The sequence below is a fragment of the Agelaius tricolor genome, unplaced genomic scaffold, assembly GCF_023055355.1.
Source record: "Agelaius tricolor isolate 1412-34295 unplaced genomic scaffold, bAgeTri1.0.p SCAF_6, whole genome shotgun sequence".
Lineage (NCBI taxonomy): Eukaryota > Metazoa > Chordata > Aves > Passeriformes > Icteridae > Agelaius > Agelaius tricolor.
The window spans coordinates 37,178,642-37,206,111 of NW_027269266.1; the positions used below are offsets into that span (position 1 = coordinate 37,178,642).

At 40.1% G+C, this 27,470-nt stretch overlaps 1 protein-coding gene across 8 annotated transcripts in view; it reads left to right on the forward strand.

Annotated features, from left to right (window-relative positions):
* Positions 1 to 27,470, forward strand: part of RARB (retinoic acid receptor beta) — a 320,463-nt gene that overhangs the window by 208,952 nt on the left and 84,041 nt on the right. For 6 of the 8 annotated variants that reach the window (XM_071429372.1, XM_071429370.1, XM_071429374.1 and 3 more), the window contains one exon: positions 18,446 to 18,532. The exons of 1 other annotated variant lie outside the window; for it this stretch is intronic. In XM_071429372.1, coding sequence (XP_071285473.1) covers positions 18,446 to 18,532 — 87 coding nt within the window. Of the gene's footprint in view, positions 1 to 18,445; positions 18,533 to 20,104; positions 20,842 to 27,470 lie in introns of those variants that run through there. One more of the 8 variants, XM_071429378.1, reaches the window with a different exon arrangement.

Sequence of the window (27,470 nt, forward strand, 5' to 3'; positions counted from 1 at the left end):
TTTAATCCAAAGATTTTGAATTTTTGATTATCAAAATTGAATTTGGTTAATACTAAGTTTCTGTTAATGCATAGATTGCTCTGGATAAATAATTTGATTTTAAATAAATATTGGCAAATATTTTTAGAAAGGGTAAAATAACAACATGGGTTAGAATTGTGATTTACTGACCCCTTAGTCATTTTGCAGATACATATGCAGTGGGGTGAGCATCGGGGAGCATTAGTATAAAAAGTAACAGCTCCATCTCATTTGGACACAAGTTAGAATTTGAACATTTTCTGTAAAGAGGAGGAGTTATTTAAGAAGCAAGACCTGGGAAGGGAGGGGGGAGGAACTGTGTAAACAAGCAAGTGATACATTGAATTTGTTTGGAACTATTATATTGAACTTAGAATATAATTATTATTGCCGTATATTCCCTAATTATTTAGATGCTTGTAAAAATTGATTTTATGTAAACACAGCTTGTTCTAAAACAGCCAGGTCTTTGCAGTGAACATAAGTTGTTTAAAATTTATTGACCTGTCGTTCACATGTGTTACTTTACTAGCACTTAATGGTCTGTTTAGATAGTCTTGGTGTGTATGAACTCCCAGTGCGCTACTCCAAGCACCACACGTTGACAGGTAGCTGCCATGTAGATAAAATAAGGGGCCCTACTCCAAAGCATACAGGGACACAAAATCATTAGTTATTTTCTAATCTAAAGCAGGGATTTCCTTGGCAGCCAGAGGAAAAGAATCGTTCTGATTTTGCATTATCTCTGCAGCTGAGCTTGGCCCTAAGTCCTGAACCAATACGCAGGAAGGCCAAAAGCAAACAAGCAGGAAGCCCAGCCTTGCACCAAATGGAGTTGATTTAAGGAGCCTGTGCTTTGAGGGTTTCTTTTTGAATGGGTCGTGTAGACAGTGGCTGAGATTAGAAACTTGCTTTGGCCTTCAGACTCTCAGGAAAGATTTAAGACTGATAATGGAAATGTAAATTTTGTCTTAGATAGAGATCACCTTAAAAACCCGCTTGTGTTAAAACTTTTTATAGTGTTTTTTCAACCTGTGTATAAATAAAGCTGTCCAAAACCAAAAACTACACCAGCAAAAAGTACTACTTCTCATGGTACTTATTTTCCTCTGGCTCAAATGTGATTTATGCCCTTTTTCCTAACTTCTAATACTGCCATGTATTTTGTGAGTTGATACTGGTTTTTTTGATTGTTAAGGTCTCATGAAAAAAATTTTGCTAATGCCAGGATCAGACTAGCCCCCAAGTTACTGACCAAACTTTGCAACTCTGTTTCCACCTATATGAGACTGAGTATTTCTAGAGACCTTTGTCTTTTCATGTTGTGATTGTGGATCAGCAGCATAGTTACCTTAGTTTGATGCAAGCAGAGGCTACATCCCTAAAATTCACTGCTGGAGTGGATCTGTCCTGCCCACCTCAGTCATTACCAGTGTGTCTGTGAACCATAAATACTTGGCACATAAAAAGATATTTATCTTAGCTTTAAATGTTTGGTTTGAAAATGCTGGCCCAAATTCATACTAATACTACAGCATACTATCTGAAAGCCTACTGTGGCCCTGAAAATTCAGCAACAAATTTTTAGCAGGAAAACTAGTTTATGTCAGAGTTTAAATATTTGGTAGGGTTCTTAAGTAAAGGATATATTATGTTACTGTTTTCTTGCATAAATGCAGCTGCAGAGCTGTTCTTCTGCCTTCGTGTCAGGTCTAATTCTGCTATATTTGACCAGCAACAATTCAAAGTAACTATTATTTCCAGTGGAATTACATCTTTGTTGCTTTTTATGACATCTACAGCATGGAAAAGAAAAATCAGTATCAGGTTTTGTTTGCTGTGGCAGTAAAGATGTTTGTTCACTCACTTTTCCAACTACACTGACTTCTCTATAGACTGAGCAATCCCAGTATCCCTAACTCTTAAAAACAACAACAGAAACCCACAACTGTTAAATCCTTCACTCCAGTGGCATGCATTTGGCTTTGAAGGCATGAATTTAAAACACAAATAGTTATGGAAAATGCTTTATATATAATTTTTGTTTTTGCTCCTATAATTCTGTCTAGGCTCTTTTCCCCTAACAGAGGGCTGCAAATTTTGTTACTAGCCATCCATTAAAATTGACAATTAGAACTTTAAACAGTCAATTAGAACCTGACATTTAGAACTTTAAACTTAAGGTAGGCCATCCTCTGCCTGATATATTGGAACATAGTTTATCAGCAATGGAAATGTCATGCAAACCCAACAGATTATATACATTTTGAGATCATAATTGAGTTCAGAGAAATGCTTAAAAAAAGTTCTGCTCAATAACTCCATCTATTCCTCTGCAGAATATGTCAATTTTGTGCTTAAGTGTCATATTTCTTTCATAGTTTTTGCCCTAGGAGCAGTGTGATTAGCTCAGGAGGGTGTTTAAGCCTCTATTGTCAACCTCCAGCACTGTCTGATTTTAAATGGTTCTATTTAGTGATAAAGTATTTGCTGTCAGCCCTGTTAACTAGGAGGTGGTCTCATGTTAATGTGCTGAACATGAACAAACCCTGTTGAAGATAAGGAAGCTGCAGTAGCACTGTGCTTCTGACAGATTAAGTTCTAGAGATTTTGCTGTTCAAAGTCCCCTTTCCACAGTCAAGTCTCATGCCAGCTTCTTCCTCTCTGTCTAACAAGTGTGCACTGCAGTTGGCTTTCCAGGGGTTCCTGCTTTTGGGTGGGGTCACTGAAAGGATTCTATTCCTTGGCCATAGTGCTCAGCTCTCCACCAGCCCATTGTGTGGTACTGTAGCCTGCCTTGTCCCTGAGGGTTACAGAGCAAGGACTGACTGGCCTTGGCTCCTTGGCTGAGACTGACCTTCATTACACCTGCCAAGGAGTGTGTCCCTTCCCTCCTGGCATCTTAACTAGGTGACCAACACCTTCACCCTGGAAGCAGTCCTGTCTCCATGTTGACAGTGGACATTCTGGGTGGGCATGGAGAGCCTATTAAACATATTAATGGATTGCCTTTTTGACCAAAGTTCTTTTAGCTAGATAAAAGCAAGGGTAATGATGGCTATGATGACTAGCCAATAAATAGACAGAATTGGGACCTAACTAATGAGTGAATGTAGGGTAGGTTCCTCCCAGAAGTGAATTTGTTGCTGGTGTGATTAGCTTAGGCATCTGGGTTCTCTCAACACCAAATTTTACAGTTAGGGGAAGCATAGCAATTTTTACTAACCAGGATGGCACCTTTTCTTTTCACTAATAAGAAACCAGTAAAGACTTTGTTGTACTAATGTAATATAAGTGCCCAGCAAGCTTACCTCCAGTTTCATGTGTCTGTGCCAGTACTAAGAGGCATGTTGTGGTTGCAGTTAAACTCCAAATAGGTGACCAGAATTCCCATGTGATAAACTGTCCTCTTGGTGCGCTCAAGTTATATTTTCCTACTATTTGACCCTTTAAGTATGTCTTCAAAAGAGGCATTACATCACTCCTATGTAACCCAAGCCCATTTGGAAGATACATGCAGGAGAGAAAAATATAAAAAACTCTTTTCACTCTTTCATCAGATACATCTCCATATCTCAGGTCAGGAGGAGGATGATGTCACTGAAGGCACCAACTTAGTGTATATATGTTTTAGGCATACAATATTAGGCAGTACAAAACCCATAAAAATTCTGTGTTTTTTAATAAGGGAATGTTATATACGATATGTGAGTACCCGAGATGGGCAAACAAGCAAGCCAGCTGGAAGCTTACAAAGTTTTTGGGTGCATTCTGAAGGCAGTTGATCAAATTTCTTGTGTGGATCCAGGAAGCGTATAAAAATGATGCATAAGTGTTTCTAGCCAAGTGGAGGCAGCTCTTCCCCAAACCACGCAGCTCCAGAGACAGCAAAGTGCATTCATGGAAGGACTCCAGCCCTTTGCTAGCAATGATGCTTGAAAAGACATTGGCTGTTGCAGTTCTTGTTTCCAGGAACTTCTCATGGGCTTGAAGTCTCACACCTGCTCACATGGGCTCTTTCTCCACTGGAGTGTGGTGAACTGTCCTGAGAGCCAGCAAAACCCATAGGAAGCTCTCAGACTTGCTTAGTTCCTGCCCATGTTGGTGGATAGAGTGAATTGCAGGGGTTCAAAGGCTATCAGAAAAACAAGCAGGGTCAGGGCATGGGCTGAGGTCATATTCTGTGAGTTGTCCATACTGACAGGTAGCACACAGGCCTCCTCCCCCCAGCAATGCCAGGTGTGGATCAGGGCAGCTGAGCAAGGAACTGTCTCTGTAGTTATCCCCAAGTCAGTGCTGTAATGGAATGGGAGATGCTTTGAATGCAAGCTGAGCCTCAGGCTGGAAATGAGCTCTGGCCCATTGTATTTATGAGTGTAGGTACAGTCAAAAGGAATTGTCATGCCTGTGCACAGACCCTCTGGAATTCATATGGGAGAGTTAGTGCTAAAATGTTGGTTTAATACAAATTCTCAAAATATTCAGAGGGTCAGTTGGGATGCAGGGTGGTGACTGCATCTTGGCTAAGCCAAGGCTGATAGACAAGGCAGATATGCTTTGCTTTGCAGACATAAATATCCATTTTCTTCTGGCTGTCACAGCATGGAACACTGAGGAGAAAAGGAAATAATTCTTTTTGTCTGTTTAATTGGCTGTTGCCATATGGTCACTAACACTGGAGAGCTGAGTCTGGTATCTTCACATAAGCTTTGAACATCCTCATGTTCGTGACTACAGATCTGGAGGTGGGGGGTAGGCAGGATGGACTTGCCACCTTTAATAATATTCATGTTTTCCTATGTATTTAGACATACTTATGTCTACTGTTAGATTCAGGTCCCACATCTATTAACTTTTTATTAAAAATTTTCTGGAAAATTGTATCTTCCCACACTGAAGGCCTTTATTTTATGAAGATATTCTTCTGGTTCCACTGGCAGGACCTTATTAGCGGCATTCAGAAAGCCTCCCAAAGGGATTGTCTTGAGCCCTGAAGCTGTAGCTTTACTTATGTAGTCATTCCCTGCTCCCTCTCCATCATTTGAAGGCCTGTAAAATCTTCCTCTGTATTGTTTTTAGGATTATGTTTGTTAAAGCTAGTAAACTGAGGGATAAATCAAAGGGATTTTGTGATCACAAAGATTTACAATCATCACTATATTACATACTTGAGTAGGGTTAAAATAACAACTCAATTTTAATTTAAAGGGGGGATGGGAGGAGTATATAAAGAATGCTAGTTTTTATGTAGTTGTCCAGTAAACAACAAAGTATAAGATTGCACAGCTTGGACAACAGTTAGTAAGGAATACAAAGCTGGTCTCAGAGTGTTTTCGCAGTACCTTTTCAGTACCTTTGTTTCCCCTTTTGCAGGTCCTGAATTCACTTCAGCATGTCTGACTTGCTCAGTGTTGTCAGCCTCAAATGTAAACTAAATCTTAATGCTGACATACAAATTAAAAGGCTTAGTGCTAGTAATTTAGAGTACTTCTTCCTTATCCCTCAGTTTCCTAGCCTTTCAACATGCCAGTCTGGTCATGTTTGTAGGCCATTCTTCTGAGTCCTTAAAGCAGAAAACTTCTCAGATGAAAACTTTTTCATTCTCTTAATCTAAGATTCACCAGTCAAGTGAGCTGAAGAGAATAGATGAAGAGAATAGATGAAGAGAATAAAAAGGATTCTTTAAATCTCACAATGAATTTTATACATTTGGCAAAATTATTTAAGATTCTTGCCATAGTTTAGAACCTTTCTTTAAGACTAAGTGGTAAGATGTAGAGTCTTACTAAAAACTTTTTTGTTTAAAATCTTTAGAGCACCCACTGTGACTCATCTTTGCAACAGCCATCACAGATCCTCCTCTTTGGCGTACGGTTGCCCAGTGTAGCATACATCACAAAAAACTTCCCTTCATACAGCCAACAGCTCTAATATGCAGAAGGTATTCAGCCCCCAGAAATACCTTCTGTAATGAGGAAAGAGCATGGGAGCTTATACTTGGCATTGGTGTGCACCCTCCCTGTCACCGTGCTGTAAGTGGTCCATGCAGCCAAGAGTAATTATGAGCAATGTGTTGTTTTGTGCAGCACAGTGAAGGCTCTGTACAAGCCTGCAAGCAGCTGAAGAGAAACCCAAGCAGTGGGCATGCATAAGGTCATGTTAGGATGAGGTAGGTGTGCATTCAGGGGTAATTAAAAAATAAAATAAAATTTAATAAGCCTCCTTTGAATTCTAAAGGGTGATTTTAATTGAAAAGTATTAATATCAAACCGGTCACCAGCGAAAGGCTCTGTGAGAGTTCTTTTGGTCTTGTATAATGGAAGTGATACATGAAAAAACGAAAATCAAAGAATAATATGATTCCATAAAGGACTGTCTATATATTGTAAATGTACTACCAGTATTCCCAGCCCAGGCTCTATCACTTCCCAATGAGTGATGCACCCAAGTTCCAAGAGTTCATAAAGGCAGAGCATGGGACATTTGCATCCAGGTTTTGACAGACTAGCAAAAATCTTGCTTATAGGTGCAGACCCCAGTTCAACACTTGTATTTCAAATTTTTTGGGTCTGTCTAGAGTTTTAGAGAAAGTGAGGCTCACTCTGAGTATCTTAAAATAGACTAAAACCAGAGGCTGGCTCTGCATTTCTGTGTAGGACATTACAGAGTATTTTTGTTCTGGACCTCCCATGATCTCCTACTAAAGCTGCTAGCTTCTGATGTCCAATATCCAAAAAAGGCCTATTAATTATTTAAAAAGCTCTGTTTTATCAGTTGACTTTTTGTGGTTCTTGTTGTCACTCTACTGTCTTGTCAACTTTTCTTCCTCCTTTAGTTGGGTGTTTGAAATTAGTTTTAAAGGAATAAAATTACAGGCATTTATTTACATAGTGGCTGTTGAAGCATGATACTCTGTTCTCCAGAAGTAAGCACACAAAAAATGGTTTATCCCCCTGGTTTGCTATCTTGAAATTGCAGGGACTTGGATTTTCTAAACCCTCTTTCTTTATATGAGTAATGATTAAATGAAAAAAAATTCTGCCAGGAGCATGAAACCTCTAAGTTATTGTCACACTGGTGTCACTTGCTAAAGCCATGTAATAGGTTTGTCAGAGAGACCTGCAGAAGAAAGAACCATCTCTGTCTTTCAGTGGGAACTTGAAATAGAAAAGCTGTGACTTAATTCCTTACGGTGTTTTCTTGGCATCAGTTCTATCTCCCCAGCTCCTATTCAGGCTGAAAGAAAGGGCTGTTTTGTTTTGTTGTGTTTTTGCAAGAGAGTAAAATAAAATATTAACTGTGTTTTTCTTTTTAATATGGGGAGCATAATAAGGTCTCTTAAGAAAAAGAAAGCCAACCAGTTAGCCTGGAATGTCTCTCATTTCTTTAACAGCTACATAGTGTGTGCAGCTGAGATCTGCCAGTTGGATCCTAGCAGGGGAGAAACCACTTTAGTTTGTTTGGTTTGTATATGGAATAACATTTTTCTTGCCTTGGAATACTTGTTTGTCATCACTCCCCTTTTGTGTTTATGTTCTGCTTGGAAATAGCCTCCATGCTGTATATGCATTTGCCAGGATGTGCACATAAACAATGTTCCATTATGGACTGCTCTGCATACTCCTTATTTACACCATATACATTCACCAGTAAACACGGTGGGGAATGACAGAGAGCAAACTCTTCTAGGCCCCTTTTTTTCAGTTAGTCCAGACTTTCTGCCATATGCTTGCTGAGGTCCCACTTCTATTCATGTTTTTATTAGGTAGAAAAAAAGTGTCCAGACTTCACACAAAGCAGCTTTTGTGTTCTCTGTCAAAAAAAATCTTCTCCTATGAAATGTTGATAGAAGTACCCAGAGCCCTTGTGGGGGTGCAGAGTTTGAATAGGCCTGTGGTGAAAGCATGGGAGGGGAGAGCAGGGGAGCTGGGGTATAATTTTTGCTTCTTGTGTGCCATGAACGAATATCACTTAACTTTCTTTTTCTCTAGTTTTCTGTTTGGCAGCCAGGGCCGTACCCGTCATCTTGCCACTTGTTACAAAGGTGATGTTTGAAAGTTTTAAACTCTTTCAGAATTTTAGCTGGAAAGGGATGAGAAAGGCAAAATACTGTTTAGTGTACCATAAAATGGAAGTTTGACTTAGAATATATGCTGTTTAGTAAAACTATAGAACCATGGAAAAAAGGTGTTACAGTGGCATAAATCATTTTTAGTGACTCTGTGCTTGAAAACGGTCAGATTAGATCTTTTTCTCATTGATTTTGTATTTGGTTAATGATTCCAGTTCTGAGATCATAAAGCTATATAAGATGTAAAAGATACGGGAAAATATCTTTAACCTCTACATTTAAACTATGTGTTTCTTTTGACATTGAAATACTGCAATGACCTGGTAATGTTTTCCAATGTTTTAATTTTTGCTGATGTACAAAAATATCACAGAAGAGCTGATTCGTAATTATTACACATGGTATTGCATAAATTTCTTCCTAATTAAAAAGCTTCTAAATTCTGAATAATCAATTTATGAAGACATGTGGTTTTGACAAATTATACATTTAATTTCTAAAGATTTATTAGAAATTTGACCTGCAGCTAGTTAATTATGGTTATAGTACTGATGCAGTAATACTGGAGATTGATATAATGATATGGTTGCAAATTTATTTTGATATCACCTGCCTTTGTAGGAGGACATAGGAATATACCTGTATTTTGCACCATCTTGTTTATGGTGCAGGGAGGCATTAGTTTAATGAAAAACACAAATAGTTGATAGGTCTTTGTTGGCATTTATATGAAAACATACAATCAACGAAACATAAGCATGTTGAACTTGGTCCTTCAGGTTTTACCCTTTTAAAGGCTACATTTCCAGTGATAGTTTTAGGTGAATAATGATAGCAAAATATGAACTTTTTAAAGAACTCTGTAATAATAAATTAAATTGATTCTTCCTAATTAATTTTCAGATTACAAAATATTTCAGAAGTAGCTCTGTTTGTACTAATCTCCCACCCACTATATTAGTACTCCTAGTTTTATGAAAGTCAGCAGCTAAGTAATTCAAGATGAGTTTTCAAGATATAATACAAGAAGCCAAATTAAATAGAATTTTAAATTATATCTTTCTATCCCATCTGGATTTGCAAGTGACGTATGAGAACCATAGAAAGAAAATGCAGATGAACTTTTAGAATGTGAAATGTTTAGAAAAGCAAGGTATATCTTAACCATGTAGACAGTCCTTTGAGTAACACACAAACGTTATCTGTTTTATTAAAGCACCTAATTAAAAAAGAAACTTTCACCAGGACTGTGGTTTCTTCTGACTGTTCTGAATGGCAACTGAGGAGCTGCTGCTGAGTAGTGATTTTACTTCATGAAGAGATGTTGGTGGGAGGCGTGGATTACAGGACCTGCTGTGTGTGAGAATGGTGGGTGGGGGAAGAGGAGCAGAAGATGACCTGGTTCAAGGCTTTTCTCCTCTAACCTTCAGGTAAGAGTGTCCTTGGGTCTTCCAGAGTAAAGGAAAGTTATAGCCTTACCCTGCTTTTCTGAATCGGGGCTGTGTCACTGGTGCCTGCCTTTCCAAGTATTGTTTAATGCCCGTTCTACCATGAGTCCAATTCTGCCTGTAAAAAGAAAGAAAAGAGAAAATAGAGCTCACTTACTGTGACCAGAAGACAGATGAAAGTAAGTGTAATATCACATCAGACTGATCTCTTATTTTCTCCTCTGGAAGCTTAGTAGCTCCTTTTTCCATAACAGTGTGCAGCTGTGGCTCAAAGCAGTGAAGTGTGACCACACCAGGGATGCCCTGAGTGAGGACATGTGCCCTTCCTGGTCCCCAGGGACCGTCCAATTCTCTTACAGGGGAGAGAATACTGTAGCTGAATTCTGACATTTTAAAAATAGAGAGCTTTAAGAGTCTTTGTCTTAGATACTGATTTTTTTTTAGATTTGAACTTTATTATGTTGGAAGCATAATAAGGTTATTTCTGATAACCAGAATTATAATATATATATATAATATATATAAGGTTATATTCTGATAACCAGAATAACATGAATAGTTCTATGCTAATAGTATATAACATTTATGCTTACATTTGACATGTATACGCTGAAGTGTAATGCAGTTCTAAAAACAAAACCAGGGAAATTGATGTCAGTAATTAGAAAGGACTATTAGAAGAAAACCAACTAGTATTATAAGATTTGCAGGAGTTATTTCAGAGTTTACAGCAATCAACCTGTACAATTCTGAATGAAAGCAACACATTATCTGATGGTGAAAAATTATCTTTTAGATTAATTAAGTACTATCTATTCCAGCTGAGGACTCTAATTCCTCAGTAATTATGTAGACAGAAGTCAATGAGTGGGCAGAATTTGGGTGAGAAAGACCTCTGGCACTTGATAAATGCAGTCTGGATAAGGTCCCCACAGACTAAGCATGAACTTTTTGATGAGAAATACATGTTGTGTTTTACATATGTCACAAAATCTGATGATGTAAAATATCATTTAGACTGATGTGAATTCCCTGCATTCTCTGTTCATTGCACCATCAGTATCTTGTGGTGAGTCAGATAGCTTTGCTTTTACCCTGGTAGCACTCAACTCATTTTTTACCAAACCATTTTTGCAAACCTATGAAATTATTCTGTAGCAGAAGAAGGAAAAGGTCTCTTAAATCATTCCAGATATGTTAACTGAGAAAGGGTTAATCTGCCCTCAGGAGTTGCTATGTAACTGAGTCCTGCTGGGAGAGTCAGGGTTTCCAGCCAATGGGACTCACCCCTACAATACAATGCATCTATCTTGTGTTTCTTACTTGTTGTCAGTTATTGGAGTTTTTCCTGAACTGGAATTACACTCCTGCTCCTTTCATACTCTCCCACTGAGTCTTAAATAATTGTATTCCACACCAAAGTCAGAAAATAACAGTACAATTGTGTGCTTTTATCCCTGAAAATGTTACTTTGGACAACTTTGAGTGGTGTATAGAAAGATCTCTTCTGCAGCAAAACCAGGAAACTTTTAAAAGATAAGATTTCCCAAAGAACTTTAGGGTATAACATGCTTTGGACTGCTTTTAGTCTTCTTGAAAGCCTTCTCCTACCTTTGTGTTCTCACCTGTGCAGTCTTCAGCACATTTTCTTGCGCAAAGAGCAGAAAAATGTCTCAACCTTAAACTGTTCCTTCCTGCCTAAGGCATTTCAAGAAGCGAGTATTGATTTTCCCTGCATCCTGATTAGACTCTCTCCTTAGCTATTCCTCTTCTCTAAGGCCACTCAAGGCTTGAGGGCTGAAGCATGAATTCTGTAATTTCTCCTTTAGAAGAGCCAGGTGTGTTTTCTCAACTCAAGCAAAGTCTCAGTGGTTGCGCCAATATATTTGTATGGAAGAGGTGGCACTTCTGAGGGTTTTTTGTTGTTTTATTTTTTTTTCCCCCTCTGGAGGAGATCCACCCACAGTCCCTTTGAAGGCTACTGATAAGATGAGGGAGAGACTAAGCCTAGCCTGTAAAAACACTGCTTAGGAATCTCAGCTTTGGCAGTTGGGTTCTGATAGGAAGCAAGAGAGTGGAGTGGTATCTGTCAACATGTCGTTCAAGTCTCAGTGAGTTTTACACTTCACTTAGATCTTTGTGCCTCATTTTTTCCAGTGAGGTTCTGGCTGATAATTTCTGTTGGCAAAGCTCTTAGCCTCTCTTGCATGCTTGTGAAGTTCTACCTCTGAGTGACATAATGTTCCTGCATTGTTCAGCTAGTAGTATAGGCTTTAGTATCAGCGGTGTGCCCTTCTGCTCTTAGTAAGTCTGTGTAAAAAATAAAATAAAATAAAATAAAATAAAATAAAATAAAATAAAATAAAATAAAATAAAATAAAATAAAATAAAATAAAATAAAATGAAATACCTAACAATTTTAGACAAATTTAAGAATCCAACAAGTTTTGGATTGGATTTGGTTTTTAAGGTTTTAATTAGCACATACACACCAACTTGTTGTTTAAGATCTCACTGGGGATAAGAACTGGCTGTACTTTTTAGGGAGAATTACTACACGTTTCTTAGGATTAAGATTGTGCACATGCATTTCTTGTAACTAAAGCTTCTATAGACTCAGACTTTCTTTACCCATCCAACAATCTTGAAAATTCCTTGAAAGAGCTTGGGCCCAACCCTGTCTTTTGGTGTACCCTTTGGGATATTTCATGCCCAAGATAGAAGAGATGGATGCAGTAAGGGTAAGATCTCAAAGCCATTTGGCAAAGGACAGAACACACATTCTTCTTCCCATGTCTCCATATGAAGTCAAGTAAGTCTGTTTTTCTAATAGTCTGATAACAATATGTGGAAGATCAGTGTCGCATGAATGAAAAGCCTGTTTTTGAGGATGCTTGCTCAAAACTGTGATTGGATTGAAAGAAGTGGTTTCTTTCAGTGTGATGACAAGGTCTGTGCAGAACTTTTCAGTCAGAAGAAGGGTCAAGATGCCCAAATGAAGAGGTTTTGGTCTAGTTTATGCAAAACTAGTTTGATAGTTTTATAGATCTGTCAAGCCTGATATGCTGAGGGACCAGCACATGCTTAGAGACCAGCTTGCATGTCCACCACTATATTTGGACTAAAGGTCCCAAAAGGGCAAAAAATCCATGATACTGCACAAAGCCTAGGGCAGTGTGCTAATTGCACACCAGCTCTGTAAGTTGTCTTTGATTGAAGCATGTGTGTCAGTTGTGATTCCCTGAACATGGACATTATATGTGTGGACATTCAATCCCTTCTGTGGTCCAATATGGGAGTCTTGCAATCTAAGGGTATGAGAATTTGCAGACCTAGTTAATCATGTGGATAGCTTAGTGAAGCAGCTTGGGACCATGCGTATTTTTCTTTGTTGGCTTAAATTGCACAAGTCAAATAGAATTTGAGGAATGCACCAAAGAACAATTTGATAAGTATATTCTAGTAGAGTTTGAAAACCAGGAAACATCTTGTGAACATTTCAGACTGGATGTCATTGATGGTGCGATTGCTTGTTCTGAATGCAAGTAAGGTCCAGCCCAGCCTGACTTTTCCTGAGATCTCATCTGTGTTTGAATGTTACATTGATGTAACAATATAGGGGGAGGAAGCAGTTGCTCCTTTTTGAAAGAGTATAACTTGTCACAGCCCAGTTACTGTAGTATAAAAGGAATATACAGAATCCCTTACGTGCTCAACAGTAGCTGCACTATGATAACCTGTATGCTTGTAAAACTGACCCTGTTAGTAAAGTTTACTTTTCAGGCTACATCAATAAAGTTACAGTGATAACAGTGTCCCTCAGAAGACATGTGCCCTCAGTTAATTCACACATTATTGATGGCACGGGTTCTACAAAAAAACCCAGATATCGATTTGCTAAATATATACCTCAGTTTCTGGGTAATTCTACCTCATTTACAGCATTTATTTACACAGGCTGTTCCCAAACAGAAAGCACATCTGCATGACAGAAACAAAGGTGTGAAAGTGCAGTGCATTAGGGCAACAGGCAGAGTGGAGGTGTTGGCATGATGATCATCATTACCAGCAGATTTCAGGCAATGTCACCACATTGTCATTGCTGTCAGTACCCCTGCTAGCCAGGTAGCAATGCCAACACATTTTCCAGTCACCCCTTCATTCTTCTTTCTAAGATACCCAGAGATAGGATACTGGGCTGTTCTTTCAGTGTTTGATGTAGGTTTGGGAGCTAGCTAAGTGGGAACTGGATTGTCATTAATAAGCATGTCAAACTGCTAAGTGTGGGTCTACTGCAGTTTACAATCATGGCATAATCCAGTCCCACCTGCACTGGGCTTTATGTGACCAGAGCTCCACTCAAGTGTATTTCAGCCTTCTCAGGCCTCTGCCATCCCTCTATAGGGGTTATCCTTGTCACCAGTGCAGGAGCACAAGCCTTAAATACTGCTTAAGTCTGACTTAAATGAAATAGGCCTTAGGGTAAGGTTAGTCTTTGTTAGGATATATGTATATATTGAGCTGGAGTTCCAATCACTGCTTGGTAACTTTCGTCTTCTTCTAGAAGAAATTCATCAGGACTAACTTTTCATCAAGAGTTTAAGCTGCAATTAGTGATTCTATAGAAGAAGTACAGTTGTCCCAGTTTATATTCTGATTCTGCTGGGGTGGTAATATGCCTATGTTTGGAACTCCCATTTATTCTGCATGTTCTCAGATTATTTATTTATACATTCTGAGACACCTTTCAGGATATCAAACCATCAGGAAATACTATCTTTTTGTTAGGTAACTTTCTTTACCTCCTCCTTTAACCTCTTTCTTTAACCTCCTTAAAAAAGGCAGAAACAAAGTAGTTACTTGAACAGCCTTTCTGAATCTCTGTTTTAGTTTTAATGGAGCTCTATGCTCTTTTGCCTTCAGCCAACCAAAAGCATATTCAGCATATAGGAAACTTTATTGCTAGTAGTAGTATTCTCTGCAGTTTAATATTCAGCATTTCTACTTGCTCTTCTGCTCTTTCATACATCTTGATTCTGCTTAGATTTTATAGATGTCCCAACTTTCATTCTCCCTGGCTTATATAATGCAATGTGTCAGTGCCATGCATGGCACTCAGTTACCTCAGCATTTCCATTATAATTCTATGTTTTGAGGGATTTATAGGCTAACAGTAAAAATCTCTTTCTTGGCTAAACCTTGAAACAGCAGTTTCTAGTAATTTAAAAACTAAACAAAATGAAGCAAACCTTTTTTTCATCTTTTTTTTTTTTTTTTGGCAACCATTTAGCAGTGGTGTTTGCACTGCAGGATCCTCATAAACAGCAAGTGTAGATTCAATATATAGCCAGTGTTTAATCTAATAATGTTCTTTTCTTTTTATGTCCTTCAAAAATGCATGTCGTCCCCTCTTCATGCATGTGATGTCATTGCCTCTTTGCCAACCTTTCAGGAGCCTAGAGCCATCAGCTTTTGGGGCCTCAAAAAGGTGCAGTTTGGTCTCTCTCCTTTATTTGCAATGTGGATGAGTTTTACAGTGGTTTTTTGTTTGTTTGTCTGTTTTTTAAAAGTTACCCTTCTTTATCTCAAACCCTAATAACTTACTATCTACATCTGTGTCACAGAACTATGAAATTTGTCACAATCCAAAAAGACATTGGCTATATAGGACTATGTAGAATATCAAGGCCATTACAAAAAAAAATTTGGAAGGGATATTAAATCTCATGCCTTAATGCTTAAATGATTTGCTGCTAGAGAATAGGCTATTAGAGGACCTATGGGTGAGTTATACTTCACCAATCACTGGGGATTCCTGTATTTTCCTTAGAAAGATCTAGTAGCACTCACTCTTAGAAATGGATTGCTAAGCCAGATAAACTCCCAGTTTTATCATGTAGGGCAGTTCTCCCCTGGCTCCAGGCCAAAGGATTGTATGGATTCTAAGAAACATGGTTGTATGCTCAAGTTTGTGGAGATTAATTATTTCTATAGCCTTTAAGTTAAGCAATCAGCTTTAAAGGCATCTTTACAAATACATATCCACTGATTAAAACAGACAAAAAGCCTTTATCAGTAAGTGATTTGCAAACTGGTTGCATGCCTGAGTTCTGGGTCTGGAGATGACTAACTCTGCTTTTCCCATCTAAAATAAAATACTGGTCTGCACTGAATTGTCTTTCGCCAGTTGCTGTTATATTTCAGGCCTGAAATAATTCTTCTTAGTGCAAATTCCTGTTTCAGCCATTGCAAGTTGTGCATAGTAGTGTATAGCAGACTGAAGAAACCCCCTTTTTACTTAATTTCTCTGTATTTCATGTTTTTTCCATGTCATTTGTGCCATTTCATGCCAGTAATTTTACTGGTTTACTTTCTTCAGGGCAATTCTTGCTCACAGTTGGTACCCATTTCCTAGGACTACCTTATAGAGTTTTAAATATTCAGCCATTCTCTTGTGACCTAGTGATTTTCTTCCCCATAATTTTTTGACACCATTCATGTGCTCGAGACATGAAGAAAACATCCTTCAACGCTAAAAACTACATGTCGTGAAGGGGGAATTCAGGTTTTCAGATTTTTCAGATTTGTATCACCAGTTGGGGGAAGGGAAAAGAAAAACTGCCAAGGCAGGCAAGTACTGTTTCATATTAACATCTATCGTCAATGAAGAGGTAAAAAATCAAAGCCCCTGTGTGTGAGGCAGGGTTAGTGAACTGCCAGTGATTCTCCCAGCAACTGACACAAAGGAATCTGTGAGTATCAAAGCTGAGGCAGCAAGCTTAGTGTCAGCTCTTGCCTAGGGAGTAGAAGAAAACATCACTTTGTCTCTGCTTTCACTGCTTAAACACACACATCATTCACTAGTAACCATTTACTCTGCTGTCAAAACTGTTTCAAGAGAGTGCTACATTTGATTAATAGTAAAATGCATGCAAAAGAAAAAAAGTCTGCTTCCCCCAAGGTACTTAGTTGGGGAGAATTTCTGCATGCACTTCTTAATTTTTCCATGCTATAAATATGCCTGTAATGTTCCAGAAGTGCTCTGTTGCTTCTAGTAAAGTCATTTTTATTAGAGAGCCTGGTGCACTCATCCTAATTCTAGTTAATGCTCTCTCTCTCAGTGAAGCACATTATGGCATCCTCAGCCTCTTGTACTAACAAAAAAGTGACCAGCACTACCATGTGTGCAGTACATGATTCATAGTGCTGCTTTCTGAATTGTCCAGTGGGTAATTGCAGTACAAAAACCAGAGAAACAGATGTAGACCCTAAACCTTGGCTGTAAATTTTTGTTTTATGATTATGGGTTTCAAATGTGCTATGTCACACTGACAAATATACAGTAACACCAGAGGAAATAGATTTCTGACTTGAACTTGTGCTTTTTATTTCATTTATAGCTAAGAATATGTTTATTGTAAAGTTTCTGCTATCACAGTCTGAGAGAAAACAGATCAAAGCACTGATGTGAAACCACAATTTCTTTGCATGGACAAAGTCAAAGATATTGGAGAGTTGTTGCCTCCTCTCACCTCTATGGGTGCTGGATGGCCATTTAAAATATGTGGCAACACTTAGCTTTGGTTGCATTTGAACTAGAGGGCTATTAGTTAGCACAATAATTATGATTAGTTCTGATCTAAATTAGAAAATGCTCCCCATTTTATGAATGTAGCTTTTCCTGATACTCTGTTGAAGAAAAACAAGTGTTTTGCTATTTCAAAGTGAAATCAGACATGCATTGGTTACTGTATTGTAGAAATAGTTGTGAGCAAACCATTAGGCTATTTGAGGAATTTTTAAATTATGTGTGCATTTAGTAATAAATATAAGCATTAGTGGAAGTATTATTTGTAACACAGCAGGATGAGGTACCTGGCTCATTTTGATACAGTGAGAAAAAGCAGTCTTTTTCCAATTCATACACACTTAAGTGTCACTTCCCGACATTTACTTTCAGAAGTTGCCACTCTACATTTTGAGGTACAACTGACAGGTAATATTTTTGAATACAGTATTATAAGACTGCTAATAAGATAAACATAACTGTATTTCTGTTTGTCTGATTCTGTTTACTTTTAACTCACATATGCAACATGTTTTTCTTGGCATAAGCTTTAACTGTTCCAAGAACTCTGGTCCACACTAAAAGCTGTTTTCTCCCTAAATTGGAGACTGAAAAAAACATACTGTGTTTTGTGTCATCCTTTCCAGTTATTTTTGTGGTGATACATTACGTATTCCAAATTTCTCGTGCATCCTGTGTCGTCTGGTTAGAAAATAACTGTCTGTTAATTTAGCTTTGCTATTCCAAACAAAACTGTAGCAATGTAGCCAGCCAAGATTAAAAAAAAAAAAAAAAAAAAAAGTTTAGCCAGTTTTCCACTTGGCTATTTTAATGCAACAAACACTGTTTTGCTGTGCTGAAATAGTTTAAACAAGCCTTCCCTGAAGTATGGCTTTTTCAGTAAGCGTATGCTGTGCATAAATTTTAGATTAGAGAGTGTCAGGGGCTTCTTCAACTGCGGGAGTTCAGGCTGGGGGAGGACACCCCAAAGGGCTGAGAAAGTCCTTAAAAAGTCCTTTAAAAGACGCTGTTAAACTCCAGCATTTGTAACTCTTCTGCCTGAAGGGAAGAGGGAAAGAGAGGCTGCCTGCTGCAGGGACAACTACAGCTCTCCCGTGGAGGGGAGAAGGAGGCTAAGAAAAGCTTTTGTTTTAATCTCTTCAAAAGGATTCTCTTCCAGATTGCAGCAGGTCTTTTTGCTGGCCGCTGGTTTTCAATGTGGGTATATCAGTTTCAGGGAACAAGTGTGTGTGCTGTGTGGGGGATTTGTTCTGTGGTTTGGGGTTTTTTTGTAAATTCTTGAATCTGTGTGAAAAGTTTTGTTAATACAATCTGCAGGCATTGTCAGAGAGCTTTCGGTTCATCAAAGGACTTTTTGTGGAGAGGGGACACCACATCCATTAAAGTGGCTGCGCAGGTCCCAGGGTGAGTCTCTCTCCAGCGTTTCTTTACGGTCGCCAATGGTGTGCCATGCCTGCTCAGTGTGCCCCTCTCTGCCCGACTCCTACCTAGGGCTTTGCAAGAAATGAGCAATAATCAAGTGTTCAGTTTTCTAATTTCTGCAACTGAGCTTGCTTTGGAGCAGGGAAGCAAGGCTCCTGTGCGCCTTGCTCCTGGATGATGCTCACTGCTGGGGCTGAGGTGGCTTGGCTTATTCATGTAAAATTAAAGCATGCATGTGGCTATTGAGCTCATGTCCTTCCCACTGGGGCGGAGGGAGTGTTTCCAGGCTGTTGTTTTTAATTTTTAAATTGTCCATAGGAATAAGAACTGGTGGAAGCCTTCATGGAGTCTTTCTTGGTGAGCAGAATTTTGGAGAAGGTAGTTACCTACCTAAAAAGCACCGAGCTCTCTGCTGGCTTCATGCAAGTGGTGGGCCCGCACAGGGCTGGCTGTGGCATCGTGGCCCCAGCCTTGGGAAGCCATTGACACCTAGACCGGCCATGAGGGAGGGCTGTCGGCAGCGTGGTGTAGCACGGACCTTAGTGGGTGGGAGCAGCCCCTTGCCTTCAGAGTGGCTGTGAGGGCTTGGCCGGGGCCGCCTGCCCCAGGGAGGTCTCCCCGCTCAGCACCATGGGCTGGGTCCTGTCCCCCATGGATTAGCTCGTGGCCTTTCGCCCCTCCCGGGGAGCTGGGGCTCATTAGCCCTCTGAAAGCCGATACAGCCCCTCCGGGGCTACACGAGCGGCCCCAGCCCCTCTCTGCTAATCAGAGACAGGCAGGACCCGGCGGCGGCGGGGCTGGGGAGGGAGAAGAGGGGATGCGTGGCTGCTTCCTGCCCTGGGCGCAGTCCTGGAGACAGACCCTCCCGGGCAGTGCCAAATCTGACCCATCGGGGAAGCCAGGGAGCGCTGGGTGACTTAGGAGCCGGGGTGAGGGATGGATGGTGCGGAGAGATGGGGCCTGACCGCCCCCCACCTCCCTCCCATGAGGGACGGGCCCCTGCGATTCCCCGCTGGGAATGGTGCTGGCACCGGCCGCAGTCCCTGCGAGTGGTATTGAGAGGGGTCCCCGCTGGCGTGTGCCGGGCAGCGCCGGGATGAGGCTGCTCCCAAGCCCGGCCCGCCAGCCCAGCAGCTGGGGCGAAGCCCGTGTCCCTGGCTCTGGAACAGCGGCAGCGCCTGCGCCTCGCTCGTGGCCTCTCCGGGGAGGAAAGGAATGTGTGTGTGTGTGTGAGGGAGGGAGGGGGGCACAGAACTTTCAGCAAATTGAGCTGGAATTTTCAAATTCTCCGTTCCCTGCAACGGCTGAAAACGCCGCTTTTTTACTTCCCACCCCCTTCCCCTCCTCCTCGTTGTTGCGTTAGGCTTTTTTTAAATATAATTTTATTTTTAAATTACTTTATTATATTGGATTTTTTTGTGAGTTGCGCTCCCCGTCCGCACCCGCCCCGCTCGGCGGCCGCGGGGCGACTCCGGCAGGGCTGGGGCTCGCCTTTGCCTGCCCGCCCGCCTGCCTGGCTTTTTTGCAGGGCTGCTGGGAGTTGTGAAGGCGTGTGAGAATCCTGGGAGCTGGTGATGTCAGACCGCTTGGGTCATTTGAAGGTTAGCAGCCTGGGAAGGGTTCACGGAAAGTTCACTCGCATATATTAGGCAATTCAATCTTTCATTCCCTGTGACACAAGTAGTAGGAAGTGAGCTGTTCAGAGGCAGAAGCATCTATTCACGGCCGAGGGGGATCCCGCGCCTCCACCGGAGCTGTTTTATCCCGGGGAGGTGGGCGATTGGCACGGCGTGGGACGCGGCACACACCCGGCGAGCGCCTCGGGAGCTGGACTGACTCTCAAGAAATTTTGGGGGGAAATTGATGGTAGCTAAAACTTGGAATGCGGCTCGCATCCCCCCATCTTGCTGGATTGGCTGGGCAGCCTGGAAAATGGTAAATGATCATTTGGATCAATTACAGGCTTTTAGCTGTGTTGTCTGTCATAATTCATGATTCTGGTCTGGGAAAAAGACCAACAGCCTACGTGCCAAAAAAGGGGCAGAGTTTGATGGAGTTGGGTGTACTTTTATGTGCCATTTTCCTCCACACCTAGAGGAAAGCACTTTTGCAGGCATTCTGTGCAGGGGGAATCATGTTTGACTGTATGGACGTTCTAGCAGTGAGCCCTGCTCAGATGCTGGATTTCTACACTGCGAGTCCGTCTTCCTGCATGCTCCAGGAGAAGGCTCTCAAAGCATGCTTCAGTGGATTGGCACAAACAGAGTGGCAACACCGGCACAGTGCTCAATGTAGGTCCCAACTGTTATTTTTCCACTTTAAAGCAATTACTATTATTATAATTGTTGTTGTTGTTATTTATTTAATTTATTTACTTGCATGTATTTAAAAAAGAAAGACCGGTAATTAAGTGCAGAGGTAATGAGGGGTGGGGTAAGTTTTTGTGCAAAATGTGGTTTGCAAGCTATTTTTTTCTCCTTTTGGCAAGAAAGGAAAGAGGAAAGAAGCACCGGACTTCTTTCTGTTTATCCCTTCTCATATTGATCCTAACAACAGTTGTGGAGCCAAACAGGAACACATAAAATCGTAATGTAATACAGCAAATACTTGCAAAACTCCAACCAGTGAAAGACGAATTTACATAACATCTCTGTGGTAGCTTTTTTCCCCCCCCCTCCTTAATCTAATTTTGTAGCACATTGGCTAATCAGGATGCATGTTATCTTGAAGTGCATTTTAGCAGAGCAGCCAAGCAATTAAAATGTTGATCTCTACAGTTCTTGCAAAGATGTGGAATTGCAGTGGGTAGGTTGCCATTCCAAAAATCAGACAGTAGTTATAAGTTCCCGAAGAAAAGGCAATATTTCTTTGTACTGACCTTGCTGCCACCTTTCTTCTTCACTTTGTTGCTCTAAGAAGTTGCTGTTTTGCTAGAAAACTACTTACTGTGAACACCCTTTGAGTTTAACCATCAATTATTTCTATACCTTGAGATTCAGACAGCGATGCACTGTTAACAGAGGAGTGAGAGTTAGTGGTAGGACGCTTCTGAAAATGTGTTACTATGTTGAAGGGTCTTGATTTGTTGCTGAAATATATAGATGATAAACAATAGCAGTATTTTTACACCCCAGTTTCAAGTTTGAGAAATGACAAAAAGTGCCAGAAAACATCACCTTATACTATGCTTAAAAGTTTGCAGGATGCTTCACTGCTCTGACAGTGATTTAGATAAATGACTTGGCTATCTATCAAAATGTTTTTAGCACACTCTCGAACACTTCAGTACACCATTAACTGTATAATGCTGTTGGAAATTTCTGTTTTGCGGTATGTTAACAAGTTAACTAGGAATTAGAGGAGTTCTTTCTTCGACATTTCAAAAGGGTGGAGTAGGTAATTAAAAAATAAATTTAAGGGTGTTTGGTGAAATAGTGTGTTTCACTCGGCTCAAAAGTTTTCAGACACCATATGACATTTGTGTGGGTTGAGTAATGAAAACAGAATTGTAAAAATCAGTGACTAGCAGCCTACAGCACTGCAAATGTTTTGATGTCTTTACAATTAAAAGGAGACTGCAAAGTTCAGCATGGGATATTTATTTTTTTGCACTGTTTTCAAAATGCTTCAAACAAAATACGGAACAAAGCTTTTACTTCAAAATAGTGTTACGAGCTATGGGAGAGCTTCAGTTAGCAAAAACAAAAATCCAAACCAGATGTTTTACTAAAAATGCTTTTTCCTCCTTTCATGGTTTAAACTTTAGTATAACTTCAGTGGTGATATTGCGGAAACTTGGAATTAAATAAACTTTCCTGGAGTAGAAGGCATATATACTGTCATTAAAAGCTTACACTTGCAAAATATTCTTTAAATAACTCCTGGCTTTAAAATGTCCTGCTCTTTCTCTTGTATGTTGTTAATACCTAGAAGCAGGATTCTTAAAAACAAAATATATGGTGTTTGTTCTTGGGCAAGTTAAACACAGGATTACCCTTATCAGAATGGAATGAGTGGTAAATATGTCATTTGCCTAGGGCCTGTGATAAGAGACAAGTGTTGATAACAGGAAAGTTTAGCTAATCAAAGAAACTTATATTAACAAGAGTAAATAAAAATACAGGAAAATGCGTTCAGGAATCCAGTCTTGTAACTTCGTAAGCAGTAGGATTAATCTTCACTTCATGGAAATTTAAAATCGGGCCGAAACCTGAATCATAGTACAGTGGCTATAATTTGAACAGAGACAGTTAATGGTATAGAAATGTGGAAAAACAATTTAGTTAGAGTCCAAATTAAGATTTCTGTTTGAAACCTTAGAGCAAATCTTGTTTTCAGTTTTGAAGAGAGTGTAAGCAGTTTATGCATGAGTAAATAAATAAGCGGATTATGAAATACTAAAATTCTCTCAAAGGTTAAGATTTTTATCTTGCATTTCATGAAAAAATGACAGAACTAGAAATTTTGTGGTCCAGAAAGCTTTTAATAGTTTAAAGGTTGCTCCAGTGCTTATAAATGCAAAGATAGCAATGTTCAATTCTAACTCTAGCATTTCCTGATTCTCCATTTTTACGAAGACCTCTGTGATTTGATGTAATGTAATAACAATCAAATTTTTTGATTGTTAGAAGTCTGAAAGGAGTTTTTTGGTCTTATTTGTTGTTTAATTTTTGTCTCTGCAAAAAAAATCCAAGCCAGTACACCTGCAGCCATTGCCTTTAGGCCTTAGAAATATTGCTTTGATAGAGATGTGATTGTAGAGTAAAAGGTAAATGGTTGTTGAGGGAATAGTACATGGATAGTGCAGACTCAGAGTAGGCCAATAACAATCTCAGACAGTGTCAGGGTTTCAACTGAAATGCTGGCAAAATTGGCCATTGCAGGCTTTAGGGCAGAATGCTGTAGGTCTCCAACTTCAGCACATCTTCGTACGTTAATCCTGTTACAATTCACTAAGCTAGGGCACTCCTGCAGCATCATGAATTTTCTAGTCCATGAGGGTCTGCAAAGTAAAAATAGAGGATAAGACACAACCCTAACATGACCTTAACTTGTGTGGTATTTTTTTCCTCTCCCCTGTGGGAGGAAAAACCTGCCCTGGGTTTGCAACGCAACTGTTAGCAACTGCGTATTGCACGGTGTGTTAGAAGATTACAAAAAACCCCCCTGACTTTGCACTCATATGAGTTTATGCTTTATGTGATTCTAGTTATATTGTTGTAGATTTACAGTGAGATTATTTGTTTGCAAACAAAATTGTGGACTCAGAAATGAGACTAGAACCAACTGCACTTTTAATCGTAATTCGTTCTCACACATTTTGTCGTAAGATAAAAATCAGGTTGGTGTAATTAAATTAGACAAGGATAGTTCTTAAGAGGACAAAAGAGTTAAGATTGTAAGAATGAGTAATTTATAGTTTTTTAAATAAGTTAGAATATTCTGCTCCCTCATAGTGCAGTGGCAGCAAATACTGAGAGAAAACCAATAACTTTTGGTGAAACGTGAGCTAACTAAATACTGAGGAGGTGGGAACAGGACAGGTCCTGAGAGAGGAGCTGCAAAGAATGGAGATCTGACCTTGGAAAAGCCTGTTAAAAAAAGTCTTCATTAGTCTTCATTAATTAAACAGGCAAAAAAACAAATGAGCAGGCCCAAAACAAGAGTAAGTTTGTTTGGCGTTATGTAGTGTTTCAGCTAATTATATCAAGTAGATGACTACTGCCTACTGCATTTCCTTAGGGTTAGAAGCATTAAAAATTTGATGAAGTCAAAAGTTATGGACATGGCAGCAGAATCACGCTGGGATGTTGAGGCTCACATAGTATGCAGTTCTTATTACAGTTTGGTAGGAAGTGCTTGCCTTGAGAGGAGCTAGCGGGTATTAACTTTCAGAAAGTTCATGAAGATGGGACTCCCGAAAGCATGCGTTTTCCTTCAAAATTCTGGATTATTGCAATGTTTGGGTTAGGTTCCCATTCCCTGCAAGCACTGGAAACATCTGTGTTCCACCAAAAAAAAAAAAAAAAGCTCACTACTTTATTTTCTTTCATCTTTCTGAATTAAAAAACAAACATTTTGAAGTGAAGGACTTGTAATCTGCATTCCCAAGTATCAAATTGCTGCAGGTGTGTTTGCTAGTGCCCAGAAGGCAAGATCTGTTTGAACCAGGTTATTTTCTTTGAAGTTCATCTATAAACTTTACAGCTAAATGGCTAGGACTGATTTGCTTAGGGATAGAGCCTTTGTTTACATTTTTATACGTCTAGCTTAATGCTCTGAAATACGTGATTAAAAAAATGTTTGTTTCTGATCCACTTCATTTAAAAAAAAATTGTGTGGGGATATTTTTCTTCCAAAATAACTGAAAGGGGAAAACTATTCTCTACGTAGACTGTGATGCAGTTAGTCTGATTTGGCTGCTGGCACAGGAAAACCCTAACGGACACGCACCACTGTCAAAAACTCCTGCAGACAAAAATGATGAGAGGCTTTCGCTGGTGAAGTCAGGGTGGGATAAGCTTGGAGGAAAAGCAATGTATCTTTGGGTGACTCCCTGCTTGCCTAATGAGTCTGTGCAGCAAAGGTGCAACTTGTCAGAACAAAGCCAGGCTTCTGAGGCGATGCCTTGAAGAGGGTTACGGTGAAGTTAAGGAGTTGAAAGAGGGAGATAGTGTTTCAGACAGCGAACTTAGTCATCCTCACATCCAGTTAAATCCCTACTTACTGCTGAGCGGTTTTTGTTAACCATGTGTGCGTCACGCCAGGCCCGCAGCCCGGCCAAGCCGAGGGGCTTTGCTCGGGGGAGAGAGGCGCCCTGCTCGGCGGATTACGGTCCCACCTCCCCGAAACACGCCAAGCAACTGGTTTTGCTCAGGTCTAATTTATATACCGCCCTTTACGCAGCCGATGAAGTGCGGCTGTGTTACACAGCCAGCATTTAGATTTGGGAGCGGGGCTGTGAAAGGGACATTGTGCTCGCAAGGACTGCTGTCTGCCGCGGTCGGCCACGCTATGCCCCGTCCTATTGAGACCTCAAAAGCAGAGCACAGCTGTGATGAGTTTCCAGATCTGTTTGGCCGTGGGGACTGGCCCTGGTATGCGTGCGAGCCGGGGGGGAGCATCCCTCTCCTGCCTGGGGGGCTGGCAGCAGCTTCTGAGCGCTGAATTTATAGGGGCGGGCGGCTGGGGCCAAATTAGTTGTGGTTTCAGAGGGCTTTCCAGAGCTTTGCTAGGCTGTAGCACGCAGCCCCATGAGGAAGGATATCAGTTGATGTATAAAATGGCCAAGGAACTTCGGTAAATAGACTTTACCCTTCAAATCCAGAGGTCCTGGCAGCGGCTGTGCGAGAGGGTGGGGTTGTACTTTTCCCCTTCCTGTACTTGGACACTTTTGATTATCCAGACTTTCTGGGGCTGAGCAGGGCTGCCTAATAACAAAGCCTGCATAATATAATTGCCTAAATAGGCCTATTGTCCTTTTCAAGTCACTGTGCTGTGAAATCTTTCAACTTTTTGCTGAAAATGTTGCATCTAACATTTAGATGGCTTAGTGGCTGCAGCGAGGAGGGGATCCTTTACCCTCATTTCTCACTGCCGAGTGGTTGAGAAGCTGATTATATTCCTGCCCCCTATTGATGTTTACTCCTTTTGGGAGGCAAATATTTTAGCCCCTTCTGGCAGGATAAACTGCCAAAAGTAATAGGCCTGGAAATACAAAGCTATGATTGATTTTGACCTTTGCTTATGTGCATGAAGTCTGTCCCCATGCACTGTGACCCATGCCACTTCTTGCTGAAATCCAAGCCCTTTCAAACCAAACGGAACCACCAAAATACAAGTCTCAAAATGCTCAAAACTATTCTAAAGTAACAGAATAATAATTTTCTCTGTGCTTCAGGAAAAATATAGACAGGAGGGTAACAAAACTGGATTTTCTAGCAGGCAAACGAGGAGTAATGTCTTACCGCTGCCACCTTTTTATGAGAACCATATTCCAGTTATAAAAGAAACCAACTGATATAATGTGGAAATGATTCTGTGCAGTTTTTTGGTCACAGTAATCTTAGCTGTTCCTCCTAATTGTAATCTGTAAACAACTTGCATCCAAAACCATGGATTTTAAACTGTCTTCTTAAAAATAATCTAAGGTCTGGGATTTAATTATTTTGTCGTTGCATGAGCAAATGTGTTTCAAAAGTTAAGAATGTCAGAAACAGTAGCCTAAAGTTAGCATCCTAAATTCACATTTCATGGCTTCATTTCCAAATATGCTGAGCATCCAGGAGCTCCCACAGCACTTTTAAAAGCAGGCCATATATTTGAATGATCAAATACTATTTAAAACCTTCATTTAATATTAAAAGTGTTTACAGGACTGTTCCACTTCCCCCAAACATGAAAAAGTAATTCAGTGACAGTGTTCCCAACATCAACAGTTAAAATAGAGACACTTATATGACAAAGTAGGACTTGCTTATAAAAATATATTACTCTCTTTCCATAAATTTACAAATTAACTGAGTTTTTTCCTTCTATTTTGTCTGACATACACGTTTCTCTGATTCTCTGTTTGCTTCTCTGCAATAAAGTCTGCTCAGCAGATATTAATTGTGGCATAGATTTTAATAGCTAGATTATCTTCTTCATATACTCACTTATTTGCAGCTGCTCAGGATTGCTTTCCCAGTGGCAGCGAATTAATATGACTTTGGTCACTGTGCATTTTGCTTATTTGGGGGGGGAGGGAGGAGGGGAAATCTAGCTTTCTTCAGCTCATTTTAGTAATCTGAATAGGAGTGTAGAACTTGCATCATGTGACAGGTCAGCTCACCAGCATGGGGTCCCTGTGTGAGAACCTCCCTTGTACATGACAATCTGATAAGGATATCATGTGGTTTAGAAACACATTCCCACAATG